Below are 23,045 nucleotides of genomic sequence, written 5' to 3'. Positions count from 1 at the left end.
GTATCTCGACTGTCTTCTCACTGTTGGTGAATGGAAAATCAGTTGGAATGTAATATACAATGGCTAAAGGAGAAGAAACCAGCCAGGTGTAGATGAAGCAGGAAACTGAGGTAACTGTACCATTTTGTCTTTATTCATCATTGCTGTGGTTTGTTTTAACAGATCATTTCTGACCCTAGAATTCGAGTTGAGTTAGCTCTTCGAGAAGCTGGACTTCATAAAACACTTTACGCAAAAGAGATTTTACCAAAAATTCCTCCACTGAAACTTCCAAGAAGAGATATGGAATCTACGGCTTTTAAAAGGTAGAGCACATCACGTACGAAGAACAGAGAAGCTTCAGGGGTGTAGTGTGGGCCATTATGCAAAAACTTTAAATAAATTTCCTATAGACCATGTAGTGGGACTACTTTGTTGTCTCTGTGTACAATCATTTAAAAAAAGTAATGTACCTTTCCTATATGGTGCTCAGTACACCACTGTACACCTGCCTTGGTGAAGGTTTTATGGAAATCTGGTGGGTGTAGGCTGCTGTAGAATAATGCTGAAGAATTTTCCATGGCCCCCTCTACCAGAAAATTGGTCACCTGTACATGAAAACCTCCCACAAACATTACTGGCCAATTTGATATATATCATCTTAGGTAGGAATTCTGTTTTGTAATTGACAGCATAAATCCAAAATAGCTTCACAGTCACTTTAGATTACACTGTGATACATAGTAATTATGATACATAATTCATTCCAGGTTGCTTGAGAACTTGATTCTTTTAATTATAAAATCTTCGTTATCATGAATGTTCCTATTATTCCTTGGTTACTATAAGAAGAAACTTAACCTTTGTCTATATTTAGAAACCAATTTGCTGCATCATATTTACTGCAAACCAATCATGCAAACAATTTCATATTGACAATTACTCTTTCAGAATAAATTATAAATTAGAAACACCATTTCAGATCTGGGATCTTTATTTTGCGGCTGAAGCTATGGAACATAATTTTACTAAATGAAAGGGAAATTGATGCCATTTCATTTTGTAAGTGATTACGTTTTCAAGCCTTACATAAGATGACTGTGAAATCTATTCTGTATGTAAACAAGTTACAGTTAGCAGCTTAACCAAAAAGGACAATAAATATCAGAACATCCATATCTGTGTATCTAGATGTTAACAGGAACTTCGTTAGCATAATGTTGTGATGCCTTATAGACATTAATGGATCACATAACCTACCACCGCCTTGCAAAGCGGACAGTAATTCCTCACTACCCAAATGAGAAACTGAGGATGAGGATCAAGAAGGGCCTATCAGCATTATCAGCAGAATCCATGGTGCAAATAAGGCAAACACCAAGAGAGAAATTTTACTGCTGGCTACCACATACCTCCTTACCTGGCACGGAAATCAGATCGTCTTCCTTTGACATAGCAAGTAACTCTACACTAAGTGTAGAATTACTAAGTGCACCAAGGGAAGAGTCAGGCAGAACCGATCTTTCGGAAGAATCTCCTGAACTGGAAGTTTTTCAATATGTAAAAAATCTATTTATCTGAACTCTTAAATGTCATAGTTCTAAAGTTGTCAAAATTAATTTGCAAGTGACCTTGTAAATGAGCCTTCAAAACTAGAAGCAATTTCAGTAGGAAGTTGGCCAGGCTGTACACACACCCCTGTGAGAGCCCCTCCACCCACTGCCCAGGAGCAATTTGGCCTTTTACAGCTCGTGGTGACACTTAGAGATCATTGTCTGCATCCTCAGTGTGTGCTGCTCTGCAGAGGGTGTGGAGGAGCAGTGGCTGCAGCTGGTGACACCAGCTTGGTGCAGATGTTGGTGTGTGCTCCCTGCCCTGCTGGGCTCTGGGGCCACACGAGGTTCAAGCACTGTTCCATACTGCATGAATGTGAGTCTGAACGCCTGTCGTAACAGCAGTGTGTAACAGCACTGTTCTCAAGTGCAAATTAATTTTGCTATGCCATTGACGTAGCTTTTGGCAATGCACCTGAAGCAAAGTTATCTTCTGCCCAGGGGCAGGGTGGGCAGGAGCCAGCCCAACGGGACAGCCCTTCATGTTCCTTGAGCAGGAGCCAGCCTGGTGACACACTCATTTCCTGAGCGAATTTCACCGCTGCTCTCCTTGGATGCTCGATGATGTCGGTGCAATTCAAACCATTCGAGGCCCACAGCTCCGGCACCACGGTGTTTGTGAAACCCAGCCACATGGGCAGCAGCGCTGCCATGGGGGAGCGCGTTGTGACCGAGTTCCTCCTTTTGGCTTCCCAGGAAAGGTCTGCTCCGTGCCAGGGCTTGGTCCCGTGTGCCCCCGGTGTGTGCATGGGCGCTGGCAGCACCGGGGCCCAGCCGCCGCTCACGGGCCGTGCCGGTCGGTGGTGCCCTCAGTCGCTGGCGGTGGGCGCAGCCCCAGGCGTCTCCGGATGAAGGCGGCGATCAGGCGCTGAGGCCGCTGCTGGTACTCCCGCAGCACCTCGCGGGGTGCCCGGATCTGGTCCCCCTCCAGGCGGTCCAGGAGCGTCACGCAGACAACAGCAGCTGCAAGGCAGCCCAGGCACTGCTTTACCACACAGACCACAGGGAGCCCCTGCGCTGCGGCGGGCACCAGGCCTTGATGAGAGCCCCTTGCGCCGCCCTCCCTGCGTGCCTGCAACAGGAGCCCTGGGACACACGGAGGCTGTGGGCCAGCAAGATGGGGGCAGAGCTGCAGCTCTGCTGCCAACAAGCATGTCCAGCAGGGAGGGGTGAGGGGAATCACATTTTTTTTTTTTGTCTGACACACGCTCAGACCTTTTAAAACAAACTTGTTTTTTTACTGAGCCACGGGACTTGTTTTACTTTTTTTTTCTAGTGGAAATAGTTAGGAATGTGTTTTTGGCCTTCAGGTCAACTGGCTCTCATAACGAACCCAAGCCCCGCGTCGGGTGAAGGTACGGCCGGGGCAGCAGCCCGCGGCAGGGACTCACCTCTCAAACCACACAGCCTGCACATGGCAGCGAACGCCGTGGACTCCATTTCGATGTTTCTCACGCCAGCCTCATGAGCTCTTTTTAAGTATTCTAGCTTTTTTTCACTGGAGAACGAGCACAACGCGCCGTCTAATCTCCCCTGACCTTGAAAGGAAATGAAGGGCTGTCATTGCTTGTCCTCGCAGGGCTGCTGCCACAGTGCCCTGGGGGGAGCTTCAGCTGGAAAGCCCTGCAGTGCCCACGTTTTGTATGAAGCCAACCAAGTTTTCCTTTGCATAGCTACTTAGTTCATGTTCCAGTTAACCTGAACTTTTAAAGCTAGTATGCTGTGTCTCTGTATAGAGGAGAAAACTACACAGGTTTTAGCACTTGTAAAAAGGAAGACTAACCACAGAGATTCAGTACAGGGGGTGTCTTGCACTCTGCTGGGGCAAATCCTCACAGCTCCTCTGAGGTCTGCAGTGCACGTCAGCTGCAGGTCTGCCAGCTTAGATCCTAGCAGTGCCAGATCTTTGTGGCAGCAGCATGGCAAGCTGTGAAGATGGGAAAATCAGGGAGAGGAAAGTTCCTTTAATTTAGGTTTATTTTTTTTTGTAGGGAGTGCTGTGGGTGCAGGCAGCCGGAGCTGTTTGTGAGTGGCATTCCCCCTCGGGCACCGGCCGGGGAGCCGGGCCCTGGGGCGCTGGCGCTCCCACCGTGGGCCTTGCCGTGCCGTGGGCCTTGCCGTGCCGTGGGCCTGTGCAGCTGCGCCTCTTGCACAGCACACAACATCCCTTGTGCAAGCAAAACATACACCTGCGGCAGTGCCAACCTGGGCAGAGCGCTGCATTTTATTGCTCTTCCTACTGTTAACCCTCTTAATGGCTTTTTATTTAAATAAAACATGGCCTCGAGCAATACGCAGATGGTCGCATTTGCAAGCAGATCCAAAGGTTTATAAATAGTTCTCATATTATTAATTCTTCATTTATTACACTTCATCTACTCTGTAATCAGCATTTCATTTTGCAAAGGAAACAGTTCCAGAGTAACCAAAGTTTGTTTACATAAACATCACACACTTCCTGACATTTTTCTCGTGTTTGGTGATTCTGAAGTTACAGTCTCATAGGAAACAGCTGAGCGCAACCCATCTGCTGGGATAAGGGGAGGGGTGCTGGCAAGGGGATGTTTCTCTGCCAGGGCGAGGCTCTCGGCCTGCTTTTGGAGGGCCCCTAAGCACAAGCGGCGCCCCATGTCATGGCAGAGGTCCCCAGCACCTGCACTGCCCCCAGGAGCCACCACTGCCCGGGTGGATCCTCGCAACCCCGCTGACTGCAGCAGCACCGGCCGTGCAGCTGGCACTACAAATCGAGCTGCTGAGTGCAGGGCGACCGGCTGGCAGGGAAGGCCGTGCCCTGGCAAAGTGCTGGGGTGGGCACTGCAGGTTCTGGAGGTACAGCCCCCCGCGACCTCCGAAATCACGAACAAAGCAGCGGGTCAGCTCCTGCACCCCGTAGGATCGTTAGCATGGGCGGTTCTGCCTGCCAAGCAGCACGAACACTCGGCACTGTGTCTGCAGGAAGGGGAACAGCCAGAGCGTGCTTACCTTCGTAGAAATCGTAGGTGCACATGGTGTGCCCAATGAGCGTGGGGAATTCGGGGACCTCCTTGCTGCAGGCGAGGAGCTCCTCTGCAAGGTCCCTGTCCAGGTCCGTGCTGCGCGCCACCACGTCGCCCAGCACCACCTGCTCGAACCGCGGCTGGAAGGAGGCGTCCACGGCCGTGTCCGTGATCACAACAGAGCCGGCCTCGATCCCTGTGAAAAAAAGTGAGGCTAAGCCAGCGCTCGTGGCACTTATGACCTGTTGCAAGACTTCAGCATGACAGAGAAGTATCACTAGCTACCTATGTGAGTGTTGTGTTTTTTTTTTTATTTTTTTATCAAAACAGATGTGAGAGAATAATTGAAATTTATGCAGTGGTACAGATGTATAAGTAAAATGCAGAAAATCAGCACATGGGAAGTGCCTGTGGGAACGTGCCGAGTGACGGCATTTTAATTGCTTCTGGCTTGCAGAGACCACGCCCGAGCACCAGCTTGCGCAGGCACGAGCAGCACTGCTGCCCTGGCAGGCATAACGAAAACCTGCAATCTGCTAAACCAGTTGCTGGAAGTGTCCTGGTTTTAACCCAAAAATAAAATATTGTCTTGGTGTTTGATATTGCAGGACTTGGCAAAATGTGAAAGCTCGTAACTACATCACCTGCTGAGATTTTTTTCTATTAATAGCCTTTTGCTTGGGAAAAGGCCTTACTGAGACAGCTTACCTAAGCCTCCAGAAGTACCGATGCGTATAATAGTAACGTCTCGGCATTTTGCGTGGTGCAGCAGTTTGATCAGCTCATGAAGCATAATGGAAATGGAAGGGATGCCCATCCCGTGCTGTTGAGAGGAGAAAAAAGAAAAGGGATGTTCTGTGTGACACCACGGTAGGTGGCAGGTACGTGACCACAGCGAGCTCAGGATTACACCGTGGCCTCTTTCTGATGGTGAGGCCAGCAGCAGGTGTCTTTTGGGGCAGGACACCTCTCATGTCTTTGCAGCCTGCCCAGGCAAAGCATCTAGCCCTCTCCTCCCCTTGGTGGTTTTAAGGTTCTTGTCCGTAGAGCTGGTGTTTGTGCCCAGGGACCACTACATGGGGCACGGGTGGTGTCTCTCCTTCAGGGAAGCGCTCTCACAAATGCACCCCAGCAGCTGAATGCTCCAAGCGCTTCCTCACACTGCTCATCCTTATGCCACGTGCTGACTCTTGTTGTTTGTCATGTCCTGATTGTACTCTTAGCAGTGAGATCTGGCAAAAGCAGAGCCTCCGCCCCTCTGGGTGCCTCCTGGCTGTCCTTGCCCACACCACAGCACCTCTCCCACATCACTGGGCACAAGGCATAACGGGTGGGTTCGGATGGGTTCGGCCCCCTCGGCAGGGACTGGTGCTGCCCCTCAGTCCTTGGCTGCTGGGGCTGCCCCTCCTCTGCTCCCTCGTGTCTCCTCTCAGGCCTCTGCTCTGCTGCTCAGTCACCATCCTTTTCTCAGTTTCACCTTTAAAAATAAAAGGTGTTTGGGAGTACAGCCTTTTTTTTTCATGAGAAAGGCCTCTGTTTTTTTCTTTTTGCCCTTTCCATCGTGTTCAATAGCCTGAAGGAAATGTATCTGAAGAAGCATGTTGGCAGTCAGTCCTCATATTGCAACGTCTTTTTTTGGCTGTGAGGCTGATGGTCTACAGTCTTCTATCACGTTTTAAATATGAAAACATTTTGCATGTTATTATTCTGGAACATCAGCCTGAGCTATTTGACAATGTCTAAAAAAATTTATTCTCCCTGTAAATATTCAAAGCAGGAAGCTGTCTTCCTGTCTCCGGTACGTTCGAGTTCATCTGTGTATCCAAGCAACTCGCAAACTGGTGGTGCTGGCAGCCGCTGGGTGCTGTGCTCGGGCAGCTCGTGCCTGACAGGGCGGTGGCAGCCGCGTGGCTGCTGCCCGGCACAGCTGCTGCCAGGTGGGGCAGAGCAAAACCTGCAGGGCTTTCTCCCTGGGATCCTGCCAGATCGGTTCCCTCGGGCTTCTCTGTCAGTCAGGTTTGGTTCGGTTCTGTCAGAGGAACCAGACGCGATCCCTCCCGGCTGAGCAGTGCCACCTCCCGTGAACCAGGTGTGAGACCGATCCCGTGCCTGAAAAAGCGGCAGCAGCAGCGGGCCCTGGGGCACCAGCACCCACCAGCACAGCCTGTGCTTGCTCCTTCCCCTCTGCAGTGCCAGACACACCACTGATCCCAGAGGAACCAATAATGGGGCAAGGTTTTCACTTGGGAACCCATGCCAGTGCAATACTGTCGGCAATATTTCAGTTATTCGTGATGGGAACTGGTCTTTGCCTGGTGAACTGCCACACTGCTGAGATGAGCAAAATGTGTGCCTGCTCATTCTGAGCACTGCGCCCTCTAAACGGGAGGTGTCGGGCACGCAGAGGACAACCGTGGCCAAGGGACCATGGTGGTGCCAAGAGCTGAACACCAGGCAAGGACAGAGGCTGGCGCCAGCTGGGCCAAGGCTGTGCCCAAGGCCGGGGCCATGGTGCCGGGGCGGGGAGGCACGCGGAACACGGCAGAGCCTAATGGAGCCTCGCCTTGCCTCACGGTACTTACGCTGATGGAGAGCACCGGCCCCGTGCGGTACATGGCGTAGCGGTCCGTCCCTGCGCAGATGTCAGCCAGGTCCTCCCCACTGCCCTCGAGCCCCAGCTCCTTGTGCATGAACTGGGCAAACGCCTTCATCCTGTTCGGGCTGCCGCCAACGCAGACAAACTGGGTGTAAAATGTGAATTTGTGGGCATTTCTCACTAAAACGGGCATCGAGTCAGTCCTAACGCGGCAGTGTGCGGCTGCACCAGATGCGAGCAGCGAGCGCTGCCTCCTCACGGGCAGCCGAGGGGCATCGGAGCAGCGGGGGTCTCAGTGCCAGGAGCTGCCCTGAAGGCCAGGCTGTGCTCCTCTGGGGCTCTGCCTGCACTGGGCCGAGGCAGCCGCACAGCTGCACAGAGCTGGGTGGCAGCTCCAGGTCAAGAAAATCTAAAGCAATCTCACTGTAATACATTTGGCCAATTTAAGCTGTTAGTATTCATACTGACAGCAAAGGAAAGCAAAGCCAGATGTTAGAGTGGCTTGTCATTTTATTTATTCTATCAGCAGTGTCTGCTGCAATCGGAGAGCACTGCTGATGACACGGAGGCCACAGAGTCAGGGAGGAAAGGGACAAATACTCTCAATTTCTATACTGAAACAAAAAATGCTCCTTAAACATAGGAGGGGGCTGGCATGTGGCTGTGCGAGCAGCGCTGCCAACCCGCAGGGAAGGGGGAGCCCACGTGTGGTGGTGGCTGCGCCAGGCTCCTCGAGCCCTGTGGCTCCACGACTCTTCCCCTGCTCTGATTTAATGTGGGATGGGAGCACTGACAGCCTGTGCTTGACAGCTTTGTGCTTTGGCCTCAGCTAAAAATAGGACATCCTCTTTCCCATCTCCAGCACACGAAGCCCAGCTCGGATGCTTTGGACAAGTGCTTCCTGCCTGGCCTCTGACAGGGAGGCCAAAATAACCTCAGGTTTTACCGACTGGCAGGTGTTTTAAAGGAGAGTTTTCTGTTGGGCCTTCTGTCCAAAACAAGCCACCGAGACCCTTTGCAGGAGGCCAGATCCTGCTCCAGCTGGAGCACCCACAGCAGCGGGGCCCCGGCACGGGACGGCAGCGCCGCGGGACAAGGGGCAGAGAGCCTGGCATGCCTGGGAGCTGCTGCCTCGCTTCTGCCCCTGCCACTTACCTTTATGTCCCCAAACATAGCGGGCAGGTTGTGCGTCCTTGTTCCCAAGTCCAAGTGGTACAGAATGTCCTCCTCCATTGAGTCCAGGTGCGGGTTTTTGATGAGGACGGGCCCCCCGCTGCGGGGAGAGGGGCAGAGCCGGGTGAGCGGGCGGCTGCCTCCTGACAGAGCCTCGCGAGCGCTCGTCCTGCTCACACCCACTGCTTCTGGGAGCCCCGTCAGCAGTGCCTTACTGTCCCTACGTACTTGGCAGAAAGGGGTTCTCGATATTTTTCTTCAGTTTTGTCAGACTTAGCTCTTTCTTTGATACAACATTGCTGGAAGTACCTAGCAGGTAATGTACTGTGATGCCTCATACGTGACAGCTTATTAAGCTCGTAGCAAATCAGGATTTTATATTTGTACTGTCCCAAATAATTGCCTAGCAGTACAAGTGCAAATTAAATTCAGATTCTGCAGACGGCAGGAGGTCAGTTTACCTTGCCTTTCCAAGTGCTTTAATAGATGTAAAGCAACTAAACAATGATACAGGCCAATTTTATAAATAAGGCTTAAAGAAAACCCAGAGAACATTTTTCTTGTCTTATTAAAACAAATTCAAAGCCTCTCCCGTGACTCACCCAGAGTAACCTGTTGTTTCAGTCATGACGGCTCTGCCAGAGTCAGCTGAAAGCGATACCCTGCGGAAAGGTGAGGCAAACACCCTGCTATTTCTTCAGCTGTTAGCTTTCGGAGCTAGGAAGGGATCTGAGGCGGCTCTGCAGGGGGTTAAATACTCTCCCTGCTTTGTGCAACACCCCAGGCAGCAGCAGGACCACCCCCCTCCTCCCGCTCCCATTTGTCCGGTAGGTGCCAGATGTTCCTGCTGCGGGTCAGCGCTCTGCTTGTCCCGGGACGTGGTCCCAGAGCCCCGCATTGGCTGGCCCTGCAGGTGTGTCGCTGCTGGCACGCCTCTGGCCACATGCACACTTGCCCTTTGGCCAGCACAGGGCTGCAGGGCTGGCACACGTGTGTGATGGCTTTGTGTGACCAGTGTGTTGGCCCCAAGAGTGTGTTATGGCATGGTGTGTTATGGCATGGCATGGCGTGTTCCCGTGCCAGGGCATGAGGGGCCGTGGTACAGACCCCGGGCTGGAGCGTGGTGTGCTTGGCTCCCCAGAGCAGCCCAGTGTATCTGCAGGTGGGGCTTCTGGCAGCGGGGATGCCTCTGACATTTCAAAGCATGTACGTGTCCAAGCCCTTAACATTGCAAAACACCAGGAAAAGTCAAATAAGCATTACAAACCAGTTGTACAGTGAAGTGTAACTTGGACGTCTTGCCCAAGACGGGATCAGAAAGGATCTGAGGAGGGCTGGAGCAGAGCCCGTATGAACATTTCAGACATGCTGGAGTTGTACCAAAGTCAGGCTGCAATGGTTTCTCTGCTCAGATGAAGTTCTCTCCTCTCTGGATGCTGTTAACATATTCCTGCCAAAGATGACTTATTGCTGACACTCCACAGCACTCCTGAAAGATATGGATTTGGTTTTTCTTTTTCCTTTCAGAGTGCACCAGATTGCAATGAGAGGTACTCAGAACAAGTGTCCCTGGGGATGCACATGCAGCGCTTCCTGCAGTCTTGGACTGTGTCAGTCACACAGACACTCGTCTCTCTCAGCATAGCATTAAATGTTTCGGGCACCTTGCAGTTCATATAGGGACTGTCATGCGCCTCTTTGCAGTGTTGTCCACTTGGCATGACTTCATTTGGAGACAACACCAGGAAGGTTTGCTACTTGCAATTGCTGGCTGCAAGCACAGTGGTGGAGCTGAGGTCAGTGTTGGCTTGCCATGGGTCTGCCAGCTTCCTTTGGCACCTGCTCGTTTAGCAAAGGGGCGCGAGGTCGCCCCGCTCGGGCTCTGTGCCCCACATGCAGTCAGCATCCCGCTGCCGGTGGTCCCACCCCGCTGGAGGAGGGGGGCTGAGGGGGACTCGCAGCCTGCACAGATGTGCTGCAGTCGGTGCCGGCACCCAGCTGCCGCTGAGGCTAATTTGGCTTGCAGAGCACCTATTGCTCTTGGCGATGCACAAAGCAGAAAGAACAGCTTGCGCCTCAGAGCCCAGATGAGTGTGGATGAGTGGGCACAGAAATCATCTACTTGTGTTGGGAGCCTAGCTGATGCAGAAGGAATTGCACAAGTCTCTCACCCTGCTCCACCACTTCCCAGCCGCTCGAGCGCTGCCTTGCAGCCTGCAGAGGTTCAGAGGAGGAGGTGCTGGTCGCGCCGTGGCACAGCAGTGTCGGCGCGGTGCAACATCAGCTCTGCAGCGAGCTGAGCCCAGCCGCTGGCACTCTGCGACCGACAGAGCCTGCGCTGGGAGCAAGTTCAGCGGGGCTGGAGGGAAAGGCAGGATCTGGCAGAGTGGTGGGTGGACAGACAGCTCTCATCATGCCAGTGACCCTGCGGTGAAGCAGGGTGGGTATTGCCCCAAGCCAGCGACATCCTGTGGGCAGGGGTTGCTGGCTTGGTCTATTTAGTGCAGGATTTCCTTGCTTCCCCTTCTTCACACTTGCAGCCAAGTATTTTTGGACATGTCTGGCAAGATCTGCACTTGTGCTATTTTAAACTGTCTCATGACAAAATAATTTTCCTGAGTGCACAGGTGAATTTTTAGCTAAATATTTACTTAAGAACTAAAAATAATATTCCAGTGGACCCAGCTGCAGTGTGTGATATCCTTGCCTGCTGCCAGTGGAGTGCGCAGGGCGGATGGCCAGTGTGGACTCAGCTGCAGTCATACCTGGTTACAAAGCACATCTCTCCTTTGCCAAAAATGTAAGACCTCTCTCAGAGGGTTTTGACTGGTTCTACACTTGCCCAGGAAGAAATTGTCCTGGATTTGCTATCCAAAGGGCACTTTGTGTTCAGCCTGCAGAGATGCTGGTCTGCTCCTGGTACCACCTCCTGCAGCAGGTGAGGTGGATGGGGCTGTGCATGGCGTGGTGTGATAGGCACACTGTGGTGTGATGGGCACGTTGTGGTGTGATGGGCTCAGTGTGGTGTGACGGGCACGTTGTGGTATGATGGGCTCAGTGTGGTGTGGCCACCAGCCCTTGGCTTCCTGGGCACCAGGCTGGGTGCTGCTGTGGGGCAGGAGCAGCCCCGTGCCGCAGGCTAGGCTGGGGACTGAGGCCACCAGCACACCTCAGGTGCTGAAGTGCTGGAGCACAGCATCGCGTATTCCCTGCCAGGAGCCCAGTGCCGCTGGGCTGAGCACAGCCCCGCTGGGCCTGGGCAGGGTCACCCAGCACCCTCACAGGGCTACAGGCGTCCAAGAGGCAAAAGGCAAGGCTTTGGAGAGCAGCCCTGTGGAGTGCGCAGAGGCAGAAATCCCCGTGGGACAAAGCTCTGCCTGGGAAGGCAGGCTGAGAAGCTGTGAGTAAGCAATGTTCCCGATGATGTTTGTCCCTGACGTGTTCAAGGTAAAAGGAATGAGCGTGTTCTTTGTAAGTAAACAAGCCTGAGGGAAACGTCTGCCTTGTGCTTTTGGATTCCCAGAACTGATCCTGAAGTGAAGGGACAGCAGTTGCCGCTGCCATGCACATTTTGGGGCAGTTTCAGAGCTTGTCTTTGTGCGGGTTGGCTCACTGCCCGGTCAGGTTCTGGTCAGTACTGAAGAGCTCTCACTCTGGGGTTCCTCCTTTGTGATGGTTTTCCGTGCTGTTGTCCCCCTCCAGATGCCTCAGGTGTGCCCTCGGTTGTTTGCTGGGGCCGTTCTCCCCGCTGCGTGTGCCCCCGCTGTGGTTCGTGGTCCTGCCCGCAGTGGCAGACGCTGCAGGGCCGTGTTCTCTTGCAAGGCAGGTGGGGAAGTGATGAAGGTGAGAAACAGAGCCCGGAGCCCTGAGTGTGTGTTTGTGGCTGGTTTAGAGCGAAATTCAGACTCACCGAGTGCCAGGCAGCAGAGCTGCGAGCATATGTGTTAGGGGATGACAAATAAAGCGGGCTGAGGCACACGGCAGGGTAGCATATGGTAATGCAGACAGCCTCTGAGCGAGTGAAGAGCTCAGGAGAGCCAGCGCTCCTGCACACGTCCAACACCTCTAGTCTGCTAAGTGCTGGTTTAAAATAGACGCTGCACGTCAGCCCTTGCACATCAGAGACGCTCTGCCCGCCGCGTCCTGCCCAGGCTGCTGCGATGTCTGCTCCAAACAAGCCTGAGCAGTGTCTCTTCAGGTCAGCTCCTTTCTGATTTCTCTCCCGTGATACCTCTGCCACGACGTGGTGCCCAGGCTCTGCCGACATGCACGATGCTGCAGCCCTGGCTGCTGAGCACGATGCGTGCCCGTGTCAGCTTTTAAGTCATCAGTTGCAGCTCGTTAGCAGAAAGCTGATGAAAATGCCCAGTCTAGGAGGTGTCTGGTGCATTCCTCCAGAGCCGATTTCTAGCGATCATCACGGAAGAGTAGGAAAAGCACTTGGGATTGTTTTTACCTGATAAAACAAGGCAATGTGCCACCAGCACACAGCTTTCCCTGCCCTTGCCCCTTCCCTTCCCTGTGTTGAGAGTCCAGGTCCAGAATAGCAATCAAGGCAGGCAAAATGTAGAATTTATCAACAGCTTGCCTGGTTCTTCTCTTTGCCTGGCTTAGTATTGCTGTAAATCTGTTCGTGGCTTTGGGAGAAGTCAGTGAGACACCCTGAAAGAAACGAGACACCACAAACCCTGGGGACATGCCAGGGACTAGAGTCAGGGCCCACTCAGGACCGGCTGCGGCACCCGGTGCTGATCCATGCGCTCCTCCGAGTGCTGCGCTTGCTCCCTTCCTGCCTGGTATTTTCCTGCTCTCCAGGCTTTGGAATCCAGATGGTGCCTAGGGTTTTTTATTTTTTTTTTTTCAGGGATATTTTTATCTCTTCGTCCTTCCCTCGCTGGGCCTGCGGGTGCATGTGACAGGCACTGCGTGCCTGTGGGTGCAGGCAGAGGCAGGAGGGCTGGGAAGGGATTTTGACAGCAACAAGGCGCAGGGCACAGGGTCTCCATGGAGCTCACCAAGCCACTGTGCCTGTCGAGGCCAATCACAGCTCAAAAACTGGATGAGAAATATTTTTCCTTCAGGCAGCAGACGGGGGCTTGGCCTAGCATGTCCCAGCCCTGTCCTCTCCAGTGCCACCGGCTCCTGCCCACGTGCGCTGTGCAGGCGGGGTGCCTGCGGGGACAGGGGACGAGCAGGTCCCCAGGCAGGGTGGCTGAGCTTGGCCGTCCCTGCTGCACTGCTCCGCGTGCCGGCCTTGTTAGGATTTGAGCTTTCTCTGCATGGGGCTGCTCGAGCAGCTTCCTGCACCCTGCCGAGGATTAGGGGCTTCCAGGCAGCGATGAGCTTACGCTGGTTCCATTTTAAAAAATGAGCTGTCCAGACCTCACATTATCCAAATATTTTGAGATGGAAACACATGAAGAGACTAAATGCTGTCTACAGAGGAGGTGTCCTGGCCTGGTATCTCCTGCATCCGCTGATGTCAGACCCAGTTCTTGCCTCATTTGCAGACCAAGGTGAAGGATTTCTGGGCATACGGCACCTCCGGTGCTGTGCCAGATGTGGGGCTCGGGGTCACGGGGCTTTTGCCATTCAGGAAGTGCAGGAGCCTCCTGAAAGCACCCTTTTGGCATGTCCCTTGTCATTTTTAAGTGTTACTGCCAGCCACTTACTGGAAGCAGATGAGGCATGTACAATAAAGGATGAAACTATCCCAGAAAATCCCATTTTGCCTTAAACCTGTTTCAGACTGGCTAAGCCTGATTCCATGACTGTGATCCCTGCGGTGTGATGTTCAGCCGATGTTCAGTTCAGGTAGGCATAAGCCGATCAGTTCATCCCCCTGAAAGTCATCTACAACATTGACCTTCCAATTCTTGTCTTTTTCTAGCTTGAGACACAAAAACCTCTGTTTTCCTCTGTTCCTGTACCAAACAGAGTGGAGTAGAAGTGCTCTAAATAGTCTATTTTTAGAAAATTGAGCATTTTAAACAGATGAGGTTCTTAGCCATTCAAAACTATAAATTCATCAGAAAACTGAATGAACTGCATGTGAAGTTAGCACAGAGAGAGCTGAGTTAATGATTTGCCCCGTACAAGTCAGGAAAAGAGAAGGTCACATATTTTTCATAATGACAGAGCTGAGCTGTGTGACTTTGACTCTTCGTCAGCCTGTATGTGATGTGCCAGGATGGGTGAAACAGAGGCTTTACAAGAAAAAAAAGGCAGAAAAAGAGAAGCTTGGGAATGAATCAATGTGACTGTTTTTTTTTTGTGTGTGTGTGGTGTTGTTTTTTTTTTTCCCTTTTCTTTTCTTTTCTGAACCCGCAGAGGTGCCAGTGCTTGGCAGCTGTTTAGACCCCTCTGTTTGCTGCCAAGGGCACTTGCATCAGTACCGCCCGCCGCGGCCAGCAGCCTGGGACTGTGGTGGTGGTGCCCATCCAGCGGCTGCTCGTGGGGCCAGGTGGCACCAGGCCACGGCACGGCCAGACTGGTGGGACCCCCGCAGGGCACTGGGGACAGCCCCCGGCACGCAGGGCCAACGCGAGGCCTCGCACCAGCCCACCCCTGTCTGCATGTCTGTGTATTCAAACCCTTCAGCCATTCAATTCAATGCCATCATTCCAGCTGTTCAGAGAAGAAGGCGTGTAGGTTAAACACGTGTGAGCCAGCACAGGAACCCAGTGCCCCTGTAAGCTGCAACGTGCTGGGGAAAAAAGAAAAATGCTCAAAAAAAACTAAACTGTTTTAGCAGCTGCAGGAGCAGTGTGACTGTGTTTCTTCATTCCATATTCTCATCCATTTGCAGCACAATTCTGTTTCCTGCAACTCGAACATGAAAGTTCCCATTATGGCAGCAGCAGCAGAACTGCACTTGGTAAGTGCTGGTGTGATTGTTCTGATGATTTAGAAATGGGACTTGTAATGGCTGCTACATTTCATGGGGCAGAAATTCAGATAAATTATTCCTCAGATGCAGAACCAGCCCTCACTTACATGGGTTGAGACCCGAGCTGATTCAACCGAGGCAAGCACAGTCCCCCTGCAGCAGCACCTGGCAGCGGGCGAGGGTGGAAGCGGGCCCCTTTTTGGGATTGCTGCCAGCCCCAGCCCTCGGGGTGCTGGGCGAGGGGAGCACAGCGTGCTCGGCTGTGCTCCCCGGAGCCAAGGAGCTGGCCTTGGGGCCGCAGGCAGGTTGTGAAAGCAGCACAAAGCACGTCAGCACGAAGCGCGCCCCGCGAGCGGTGCGACACGGCCCGGGCTGCTGGCAGCACACGTGGCAGCATGAAGCAGGCATTGCTGTGAGAGTTAATGGCTAACCCCTGGAACAACTGGCACCCGAGCCTCTCAAACACAGGTATCTGGGGCTGACCCATGGGAACCAGAGGCCCTGCAATCATCGCACTGGCGAGGCCGAGTGCCGGACCGCGGCCAGCAGCGTTTGCATTTCAAAGGGGAAAGCGCCTGGATAGGGCCCTGCTGGCTGGGCTGGCTGGCAGCTTTCGCACAGACCATTCTCCCGCTGTAAAAGACCAATTCATCGAAAGCAAATACATTTCTTCATCCACGGTGATGAACTGCCATGTCAGCAGAACAGCCGAACGCCGACTGGCTCCTCAGTGTCATCCCCAGCCGACACTTCCAGAACGTGACGCCTGCATTTCTGCGCAGGAACTTCATTACTTTGAAAAATACTTTCCTTCTTATTAGAAAAGGGAGCTTTAGAAGAGCTGGACTCGGAGCATCGTGCTCCCCTCCTGCCCAGTGAGCTCTGGCTTTAGGAGCTGTCCTGACGCTGCCACCCGTGGCCTGGCCCATGGGGTGCCACCACTGCTCTGCCCGGGCAGGGGCTGCTCCAGCCCAGACGCGTTGCTCCTGTGCTTCCTCTGGGTGGACAGGTCGGGAGCAGCAGGAAAGGCCGGTGGTGCCAGGCAGGCCCCTTCAGTGCCCTGCACTTGGATGTAGAAGCGTGTCCTGCGTCAGCAGAGCTATAATTGGTCTGCACCGTGTGAAAATTGGTTCTGAGATGTCCTAATTACGGCTCATCACCGCAGGCGCCGGGCGTTACGGTCCCTCAGAGCAGCGTGGGGCAGACCCGCAGGAGGCTGCGGGCAGAGCACGGCGTGCCGGGGCCGCTCCCCGTGTCCCCCCGGCGCGCGGGGGCGTTTCCGAGCGTTTTGTCTCATTTCCCCGCTTTTTGCACCTCCCTTCTCTGGCCCCGTCAGCTGCCGCCCGGTGGCTGCCGGCTCCGGGCCCTGCGCGGCGCCAGGGGGACCCCCAGAGGGCCGGGGGCGCACTGCGGGGCGCTGGGCACGGCCCGGGACGAGCTGAACCGAGCTGTACCGAGCTGTACCGAGCCGTGCCGAGCTGTACCGAGCTGTACCGAGCTGTACCGAGCTGTACCGAGCTGTACCGAGCTGTGCCGAGCCGAGCCGTGCCCGCTGCCAGCCCCGTGGGTGCCCGGCGGGAGCAGCGCGGGGGCACTGCGGGAGCTGCTTTGGGACAGGCGATGGCCAGGAGCTGTGCTGCTCGTGCGCAGCTGCCAGGACACGGCTCGCCTCGCTTACTAACGGTGTGTAGCTTGTGTAAGGCTGGATTAGCAGCAGTTACACGTTGTTGTTAATTACCCGGGGGCGGACTGTCCGCTCGGCGCTCACGCTGGAGCCCACCCGGCAGCGCCCGGCGCGGGGGCACAGAGCGTGTCCCCGGCACTGCCCCGGGCCTGTCCCCGCGCTAATGGCATGGCCTCGGAGGAACTAACGAGCTCCCTGCGCTGCGGTCACAGCCGGTGCCTGCCGCCTGCTGCCTGCCCCGCCGGGCACCCGCCCGAGTGCCCCGGCCCGTGTCGGGTCTCACAGAGCCGGGCAGCGAGCTCATCGCAGGGCTCGGCGCGTCCCGGGGCTTTCCCGGCAGCTGCACACAGAACGATGCTGTGCTGTGTGCCTGGGGACGGGCAGGGCTGTGACTGTCCCTGTGCTACAGCCGGGAGCGCCGCCTGTTTGCATGCGCGTGTAGATGTGTGTGGTTATTCGGGTTTCCCCAAGGCAAAAGGGAATGATTCGTGACCAGCAGCAGCACGGAGGGGCTCCAGGCCCATTGTTCCTGTGCCGCAGCTCCCCGCGACACTGGGCAAAGCTTCAAAGCCTTCACGGACTGGTCTGCATAGTGCCGGGAGGGCCCGGCACCGCCACCGCGCTGCGGGCAACTGCACGGCGGGGCCGCGAGGGGAGGGAGGGGAGGGAGGGAGGGAGGGAGACCCCGCCCACCACAGGCCCCGCCCACCAGAGGCTCCGCCCCCTGTCCCCGCCCCGGTCCCCGCGCTGCCGGCAGGGGGCGGGGTCGCGGCGCGGCGGCCGGGCGGAAGTGACGCGAGGCCGCCCGTCGTGCCCCGGGGGGGCGGGGCCGTGCCGCCCGCCGCCGCCCCGCCCCGCGCCATTGTCAGCGCCGCGCCGCGGGGCACGCGGGGCCGGGCCGGGAGGGGCAGGGCCGGGACGGGGCCGGGACGGGGCCGCGCGGGGCCGCCCGCCGCCCATGGCCAGCCCGCCGCCGCCATAACGCCGCCATGGGGAGGTGAGCGCGGGGGGAGCGGGGAGCGGACGGGGGGGCCGGGGCGGGAGCGCCGCTGAGGGGGGGGGGGGGTAGGCGGCTCCCGGCACGGCCCCGGCGGGCACCGGGAGGAGAGGGGGGGATGGCGGGGCCGGGCCTGGCGCTGTCAGCAGGGAGCGGCCGCCCCGCAGGAGCCCGGCCCTGCCCTGCCCGGTCCCTGCCCGCCCGGTGCCGGGGCAGCCCGGGGGGCGCCGCCCGCTGCTCCCAGCCCGCGGTACCCGGAGCTCTGCGGTGCGGCCTCACCGGGGCCTGCGGGAACCGGGCCGCGCCCTGCACGGACCCAGCTCTCGGGGCGGTTCTGGCGGCGTTACCTGGGCCTTGGGCCGGCCGCCTGACGCGCTGCGAGGCACCAGGCTTCCCTCAGCGCCTCGGTGCCCGGTGCCTGGTACCCAGCGCCTGTTTGCGCCCCGTTACCGTGTGGCGGTGGCTGCGTTTTTCCTGCTGGGCGATCTGTTGGAGCTGCCCCCAGCCCCGTGCAGAAGGATCAGGAGAGCACGAGTGTGTGGGGAGCCGAGGTGAGAGGGAAGGGCTGCACGCAACCCCTTCCTCCAAAACCCGTCTGTTCGCAGGGCCAGCCCTCCCATCCAGCTGTGTGCTCCCAGCGCACGGCCGGCTCTCTCCCCGTTGTGCTCCGGCTGTGCTGGGGATCGCGGGTGGGAGGGAACCCGAAGGGAGCCCGGGGCTGGCGAGGGGCAGGCTGGCACAGGGCTGGCTGCCCGCCGTGTCCGTGTCCGGCACGGGGAGCACGGAGCCTTGCGTCACCCCGCCAGGGCTGCCAGACGCAGCATCAGCAGACACATCAAACAGCTCGCTTGGGAGGGATGCAAATGAGTCTGGGAGAGGGATAAAAACGGCTGAACCGCCCCGCTCAGCCCCTGCTCTGCCCTCGCCTCGCTCTGCCACGTGCCGGGAGCTTCTGGGGGGGAGAGGGCAGCTCCAGCTCCTCAGAGCAGCGGGGCAGCTCCTGGGGCAGGAGGAGAACAGAGGCAGGGGCACGGTGCCAGCACGGCCGTGTGTATTTTCTGTTTGCCAGCTGGTGCTCTGAAGCAATGCTTAAATATATAGCGAAAGTCTGATGCTAAAATAGGATCTAGGGACAGCCGGCCTAAAATAGCTGGGCCCCCTTTTAACCGCCTCACCCCTGCCAACAGGGGGAAAAAGGTTTTTGATTTGCTCCCATTCCTGGGTGTTTGAGCTCTCAAAAGAGGATCCCAGCATCTGCTCTTGTATCTTTTATCTCTTCTGTGCGTAAATGGGTTAAAAACTTAGCCCACTGCTCTGTGTGTGTACACAGCTACGGAAGGAGCCAGCGGTGGTGTTGAGTGTGGTGTCTCGGAGCGATAATTGCTCTTGTCCAGCCCCTGTGTGAGAGAATTCAGAGATCCACTGGGATCCATTGTAGCTTGGCGTGATGAGGGTGTGCGAGCACGTTCAGGGATGGCTAACTTGCCTTGAGACCTGGGGGTAGGCGAGACTGAGACAGTGTAAGAGCATGTTAGTGACAGCAGCTGACACTGTCTAAACACACACCTTTTAAATCCTGCTCTGAACAGGTCCTTAATGTGTCTGAACCGAAAAGTCGTTTAGGTTTTTTACATAACTGTATGCATCTGTAAGGTGAGGACCGCCAGTATTTCCTGGCGGTGCTGGAAACCTGAATTCACAAAAGTTCAGGTGCGTTTTGTTTTTTTTGAGCTCATCAATTTAGAAAGTGCCACTGACTACAAAACACGTGGAATTTAATGGAGATGCTTTTGAGAAACAACTTTTTTCTTCTCTTCTTTAGCTGTTTGCAGCCAAAGCACAGTTTGAGTAGTGCTTTCAGAAGCAGGTAAGGACTGTGGGTGAGTGGCAGAGCAGCTACAGTGCAAGTTTTCTCTGCCAGGCTGGGGTACGAGTGTGGTGTGTCCCAGTTGGAGCTGCGGGGCGGTCCCCTGGGGATGTGGCCCCGTCACCTGGGGACATGCAGTTGGTGTCCGCAGGTCTCTGTCTCGCAGTGGGTTGCATTTGTATGTCCTGCTGGCGTTCAGTAGGTGCTCCCAAAGCTGTTCTTGAATAACGAGATCCATGGCGAGCCGTGATTACAGAGGCCAGGCTCCTCAGTGCTGCTTTCATGCTGGTTCGTGGGATGCTCCTGTTCTCTGGCAGGAGCGCTGGCGGTGCGGCGACGTTCCCAGTAACGTGGGAGAAGGAGCAGCGCGCTGCAGGAGCCCGGTGGTGTTCTCATTAGCAGCTCAGAGGCCGGCTTTCCCCTGGAAGGCCAGAACTGACCTGATGATTCATCTGCTGGTGAATAGTCAACATCAGGTGCTGCATCACCGCCTCAGCCGGTTATTATGCGATCCCTCCTCTAAGCAGGGCTCCTTTGATCTGCTCTTCTCATTTCGTGCTGAATTCCTCCTGCTCCTCCGAGCTCCACCTCGCCTGCCGAGCCACTGCTGGCCGTGAGGGCTGCTCCGCGGGCTGCTGGCTGTGCCGGCAGCCGGGCAGTGGGCTAAGGGCCTGTGGGGCTGAGAGCTGCCCGCTTGCGATGGGAACACCTCCTGCATTCCTTGGGCCTGCACGTTAGTGTAACGCCCCTAAAGCCCCAGGAGCAAGTCCTGATGGAGCGATTGTGCTCCCTTCTTTTCAAGTGCAAAGGCGGCGCAGCTCCCTAAGCTCTTGGGGTAACAGTGAGCTCTGCGCGGGGCTGCTCCGTGCGGCTGCGGCGTGTCCAGGGAACCGACTCCTGCTGAGGAGGGAAGTGTCGGGAAGGAAACACTGCAGAGGCCTTTTGTGACTGAAATGTGAGCAAACGGAGGGGTGATTGTACATTATCCCTCGTGATGCAGGAGCTGGGGAATATCGTGTGTAGGCAAGGGGCAGCGGCTCTAAAACGCAGCGTTTGTGTGGTGCCTGTGGGGCGCTGGAGGGGTTTCTTATTTTGAGAAAGGAATTAGGTGTGGTGCAGGGGTCTGGGTGCAGTGTCAGGCTGGGGAGCGCATCTCTGAGGCGTGGGGGCAGAGGGGAGGACAGGTGACCTGTGTGTGTGTGTCCCCATGCTGCTCCCAAGGCATCAGCCACCAGCCTCTGCAGCCGGCAGGTGGCTGGGCCGGGCACACGGTTTGTTGCTGACCTGAAAGGGGGCTGAACGGCTGCACTGCTAGAAGTGACTGCTGCGGGTGAGCACTGCCCCTTCCTCTGAGTGGCAGGCCACGGTTCTGCGCTGTTACCTGTGGTGCTGCTGAGAAGATGTGCGTGGCCGTGTGCTGTTCTTGTAACTCGGCTCCCGTCTGTCCTGGAGAAAGCAGGCAGCAGCCGGGGAGGTCAGTGAGCACAAACACCTCGGCTGGTGGCAGCTCCCTGGGGCACGGGGCAAGTGGAGGATCTGAGGGCTGCCTGAGCAGAGCTGGATGTAGGGAGAGGGGAGAATGCCAATGCTGTTCCCCAGGCTCCTCTGCGGAAGCAGAGCTGGTGCTGCAGCTCTGGACCTCACGCCCTGCGTACCCGGGGTGCTCCTTGTCGGTGTGCTGAGGCCAGGGCTCCTCAGCGGGACGGCAGCGGGCAGGAGGGCTGGTGCAGCACGGCTGTAGGTAGCTGTGCTCAGTGGGGTCGGGCAGTTCTGAGGAAAGCAGCTCCAAACCTCGCCTCTCTGCTAATAAGCTGCGGCAGAGAGTCCAACAAACACCTCTTCTAATTGCAGGTCTGCTGTGTGTCTGGCGCGTATCCTGTAACAGTAGGAGCAGGTTGGCAGCCTTTCGACAGCAGCCTTTGGCTGGGCGGATAGCTGGGAGGCTCGAGGTGGCTTCCTTTTGAAGTCCTGCAAGCTGCTGATGGCTGCTTTCGTGCGTGTGTGTGCCTCAGCAGGCCCCTCCAGCCTCGCTGCGAATGGCCCGGGGTTCCTGGCCGCGCAGCCGGCGCTGTGGTTGCACCAGCCCTTGTGCTGGGCGAGCAGGCTGCCTCCCCGCCTGCTGTGCCTGCTGCTCTCCCGGCACTGCTGCGCCACGCGGTGAGCTGCATGAGGGCGTCAATTTTGGTGAAACTCCATCTCTCTGCCGGAGTACTTCCAGCTGGGGTCAGTTCGTGGTTCGTGCTGGTGCTGAGGAGGGGTTACTGGTGGTGTGAGCGGTCGGGGCAAGGGGGGCACCGTCTGCCACCTCTGTGTGCAGCCTTGCTGGTTGTCACCAGAGCTGTAGGGCTGCCTTCGGCTGGGCTCTGCTCGCTGCCACGGGTCCCTCCGCCGAGCTCAGTGACCTGCGCTGGCAGTCGGAGGGAGCAGGGGGGAGCTGGCAGCCTCCCGAGGAGCAAATGCAGAGTTAAACAAAATGCGTGTTTGTATCAGCCTAAAACAGGCCGTGCTATTTAGGGCTGCCCGCTGCAATGAAGCTGCCTCTTGTGTTTGTGTGGGTGGGCTGGAACAATTAAGTCATTTTAAGGCGGAATCTTAAAAGAGAAATAAAATGAAAAGATAAGGGCTTGGTTTAAGAGAGAGTGAATTAATTGCATCGTGTTAGGTTGAAGGAAGATAGTTGGTGTGTGCAGGCTGTTGATTATCAGTAAGAGTTGTGTCCGAGTTGCCTGTTGAGCCTCTCACCTACACTAGGTGTGATGTGCTCCTTGCTGCTTACCTGTTAGCAAGCAGCTCCTTTCTGATGCTGGGGTGAAGCTGGAGCTCGGTGCAGCAGCCTGCTGAGATGCCGGGCTCTGATGGCGAGGACTGCACAAACCCTGGGCCGTGGGGTGACCTGGCGGGGTGTTTTACCTGGCTGTCCGTCCCGGGGCGTTGTAACGCGTGGCTCCCTGTCCTCTGCTGTCAGAGCGAAAAGATTTGCCCAGACTAGTGCACTGCAATTTGTATTAAATCAGCTAAATCATATCCACTTAAGAGGAACTGAGATTACATTTAAAAAAAGCTATCTTAAGCTGAGTTTTTTAATGCTGAAATGATGAAAAGAATGTAGATGTACTGGTAGCTCATGAAAACAGTGCCGACGCTTGGTCTCTTGTTGTAAAGAGGAAAAAAGGGAGGGACGTGCTTTTCACAGATGCGGTTACAGTAGAAGAATACAGTAAATGGTTGGAAAACAGGCACATTTTGTTCCA

General features: G+C 55.8%; 3 protein-coding genes across 6 annotated transcripts in view; 2 read left to right on the top strand and 1 right to left on the bottom strand.

Moving 5' to 3' along the window:
* The window catches only part of CCDC148 (coiled-coil domain containing 148), a 63,760-nt gene extending 63,351 nt beyond the window's left edge, over positions 1 to 409 (top strand). For all 4 annotated transcript variants that reach the window (XM_084524858.1, XM_084524857.1, XM_084524859.1 and 1 more), the window contains one exon: positions 163 to 409. In XM_084524858.1, coding sequence (XP_084380984.1) covers positions 163 to 309 — 147 coding nt within the window. In that variant the 3' untranslated portion in view covers positions 310 to 409. The remainder of the gene's footprint in view (positions 1 to 162) is intronic.
* A 145-nt stretch (positions 410 to 554) lies between these two features.
* On the bottom strand, positions 555 to 9,354 carry UPP2 (uridine phosphorylase 2). Its single transcript, XM_084524861.1, has 7 exons — positions 8,960 to 9,354; positions 8,340 to 8,457; positions 7,171 to 7,329; positions 5,297 to 5,411; positions 4,575 to 4,784; positions 2,984 to 3,130; positions 555 to 2,555 (listed from the first exon to the last, which is right to left on the bottom strand). The coding sequence occupies exons 1-7, from the start codon at positions 8,983 to 8,985 to the stop codon at positions 2,374 to 2,376; spliced, it is 957 nt and encodes a 318-aa protein (XP_084380987.1). The 5' UTR covers positions 8,986 to 9,354; the 3' UTR covers positions 555 to 2,373.
* Positions 9,355 to 17,844: 8,490 nt separating this feature from the next.
* ACVR1 (activin A receptor type 1) overlaps positions 17,845 to 23,045 on the top strand; it is a 59,823-nt gene continuing 54,622 nt past the window's right edge. The window contains exon 1 of the mRNA XM_084522867.1: positions 17,845 to 17,927. Coding sequence (XP_084378993.1) covers positions 17,920 to 17,927 — 8 coding nt within the window. The 5' untranslated portion in view covers positions 17,845 to 17,919. The remainder of the gene's footprint in view (positions 17,928 to 23,045) is intronic.

Source organism: Aythya ferina, assembly GCF_964211825.1.
Source record: "Aythya ferina genome assembly, chromosome: 6".
In the NCBI taxonomy this organism is placed as follows: domain Eukaryota; kingdom Metazoa; phylum Chordata; class Aves; order Anseriformes; family Anatidae; genus Aythya; species Aythya ferina.
The sequence above is the reverse complement of the archived record's forward strand: the minus strand, read 5'-3'. Positions and strand labels throughout refer to the sequence as shown.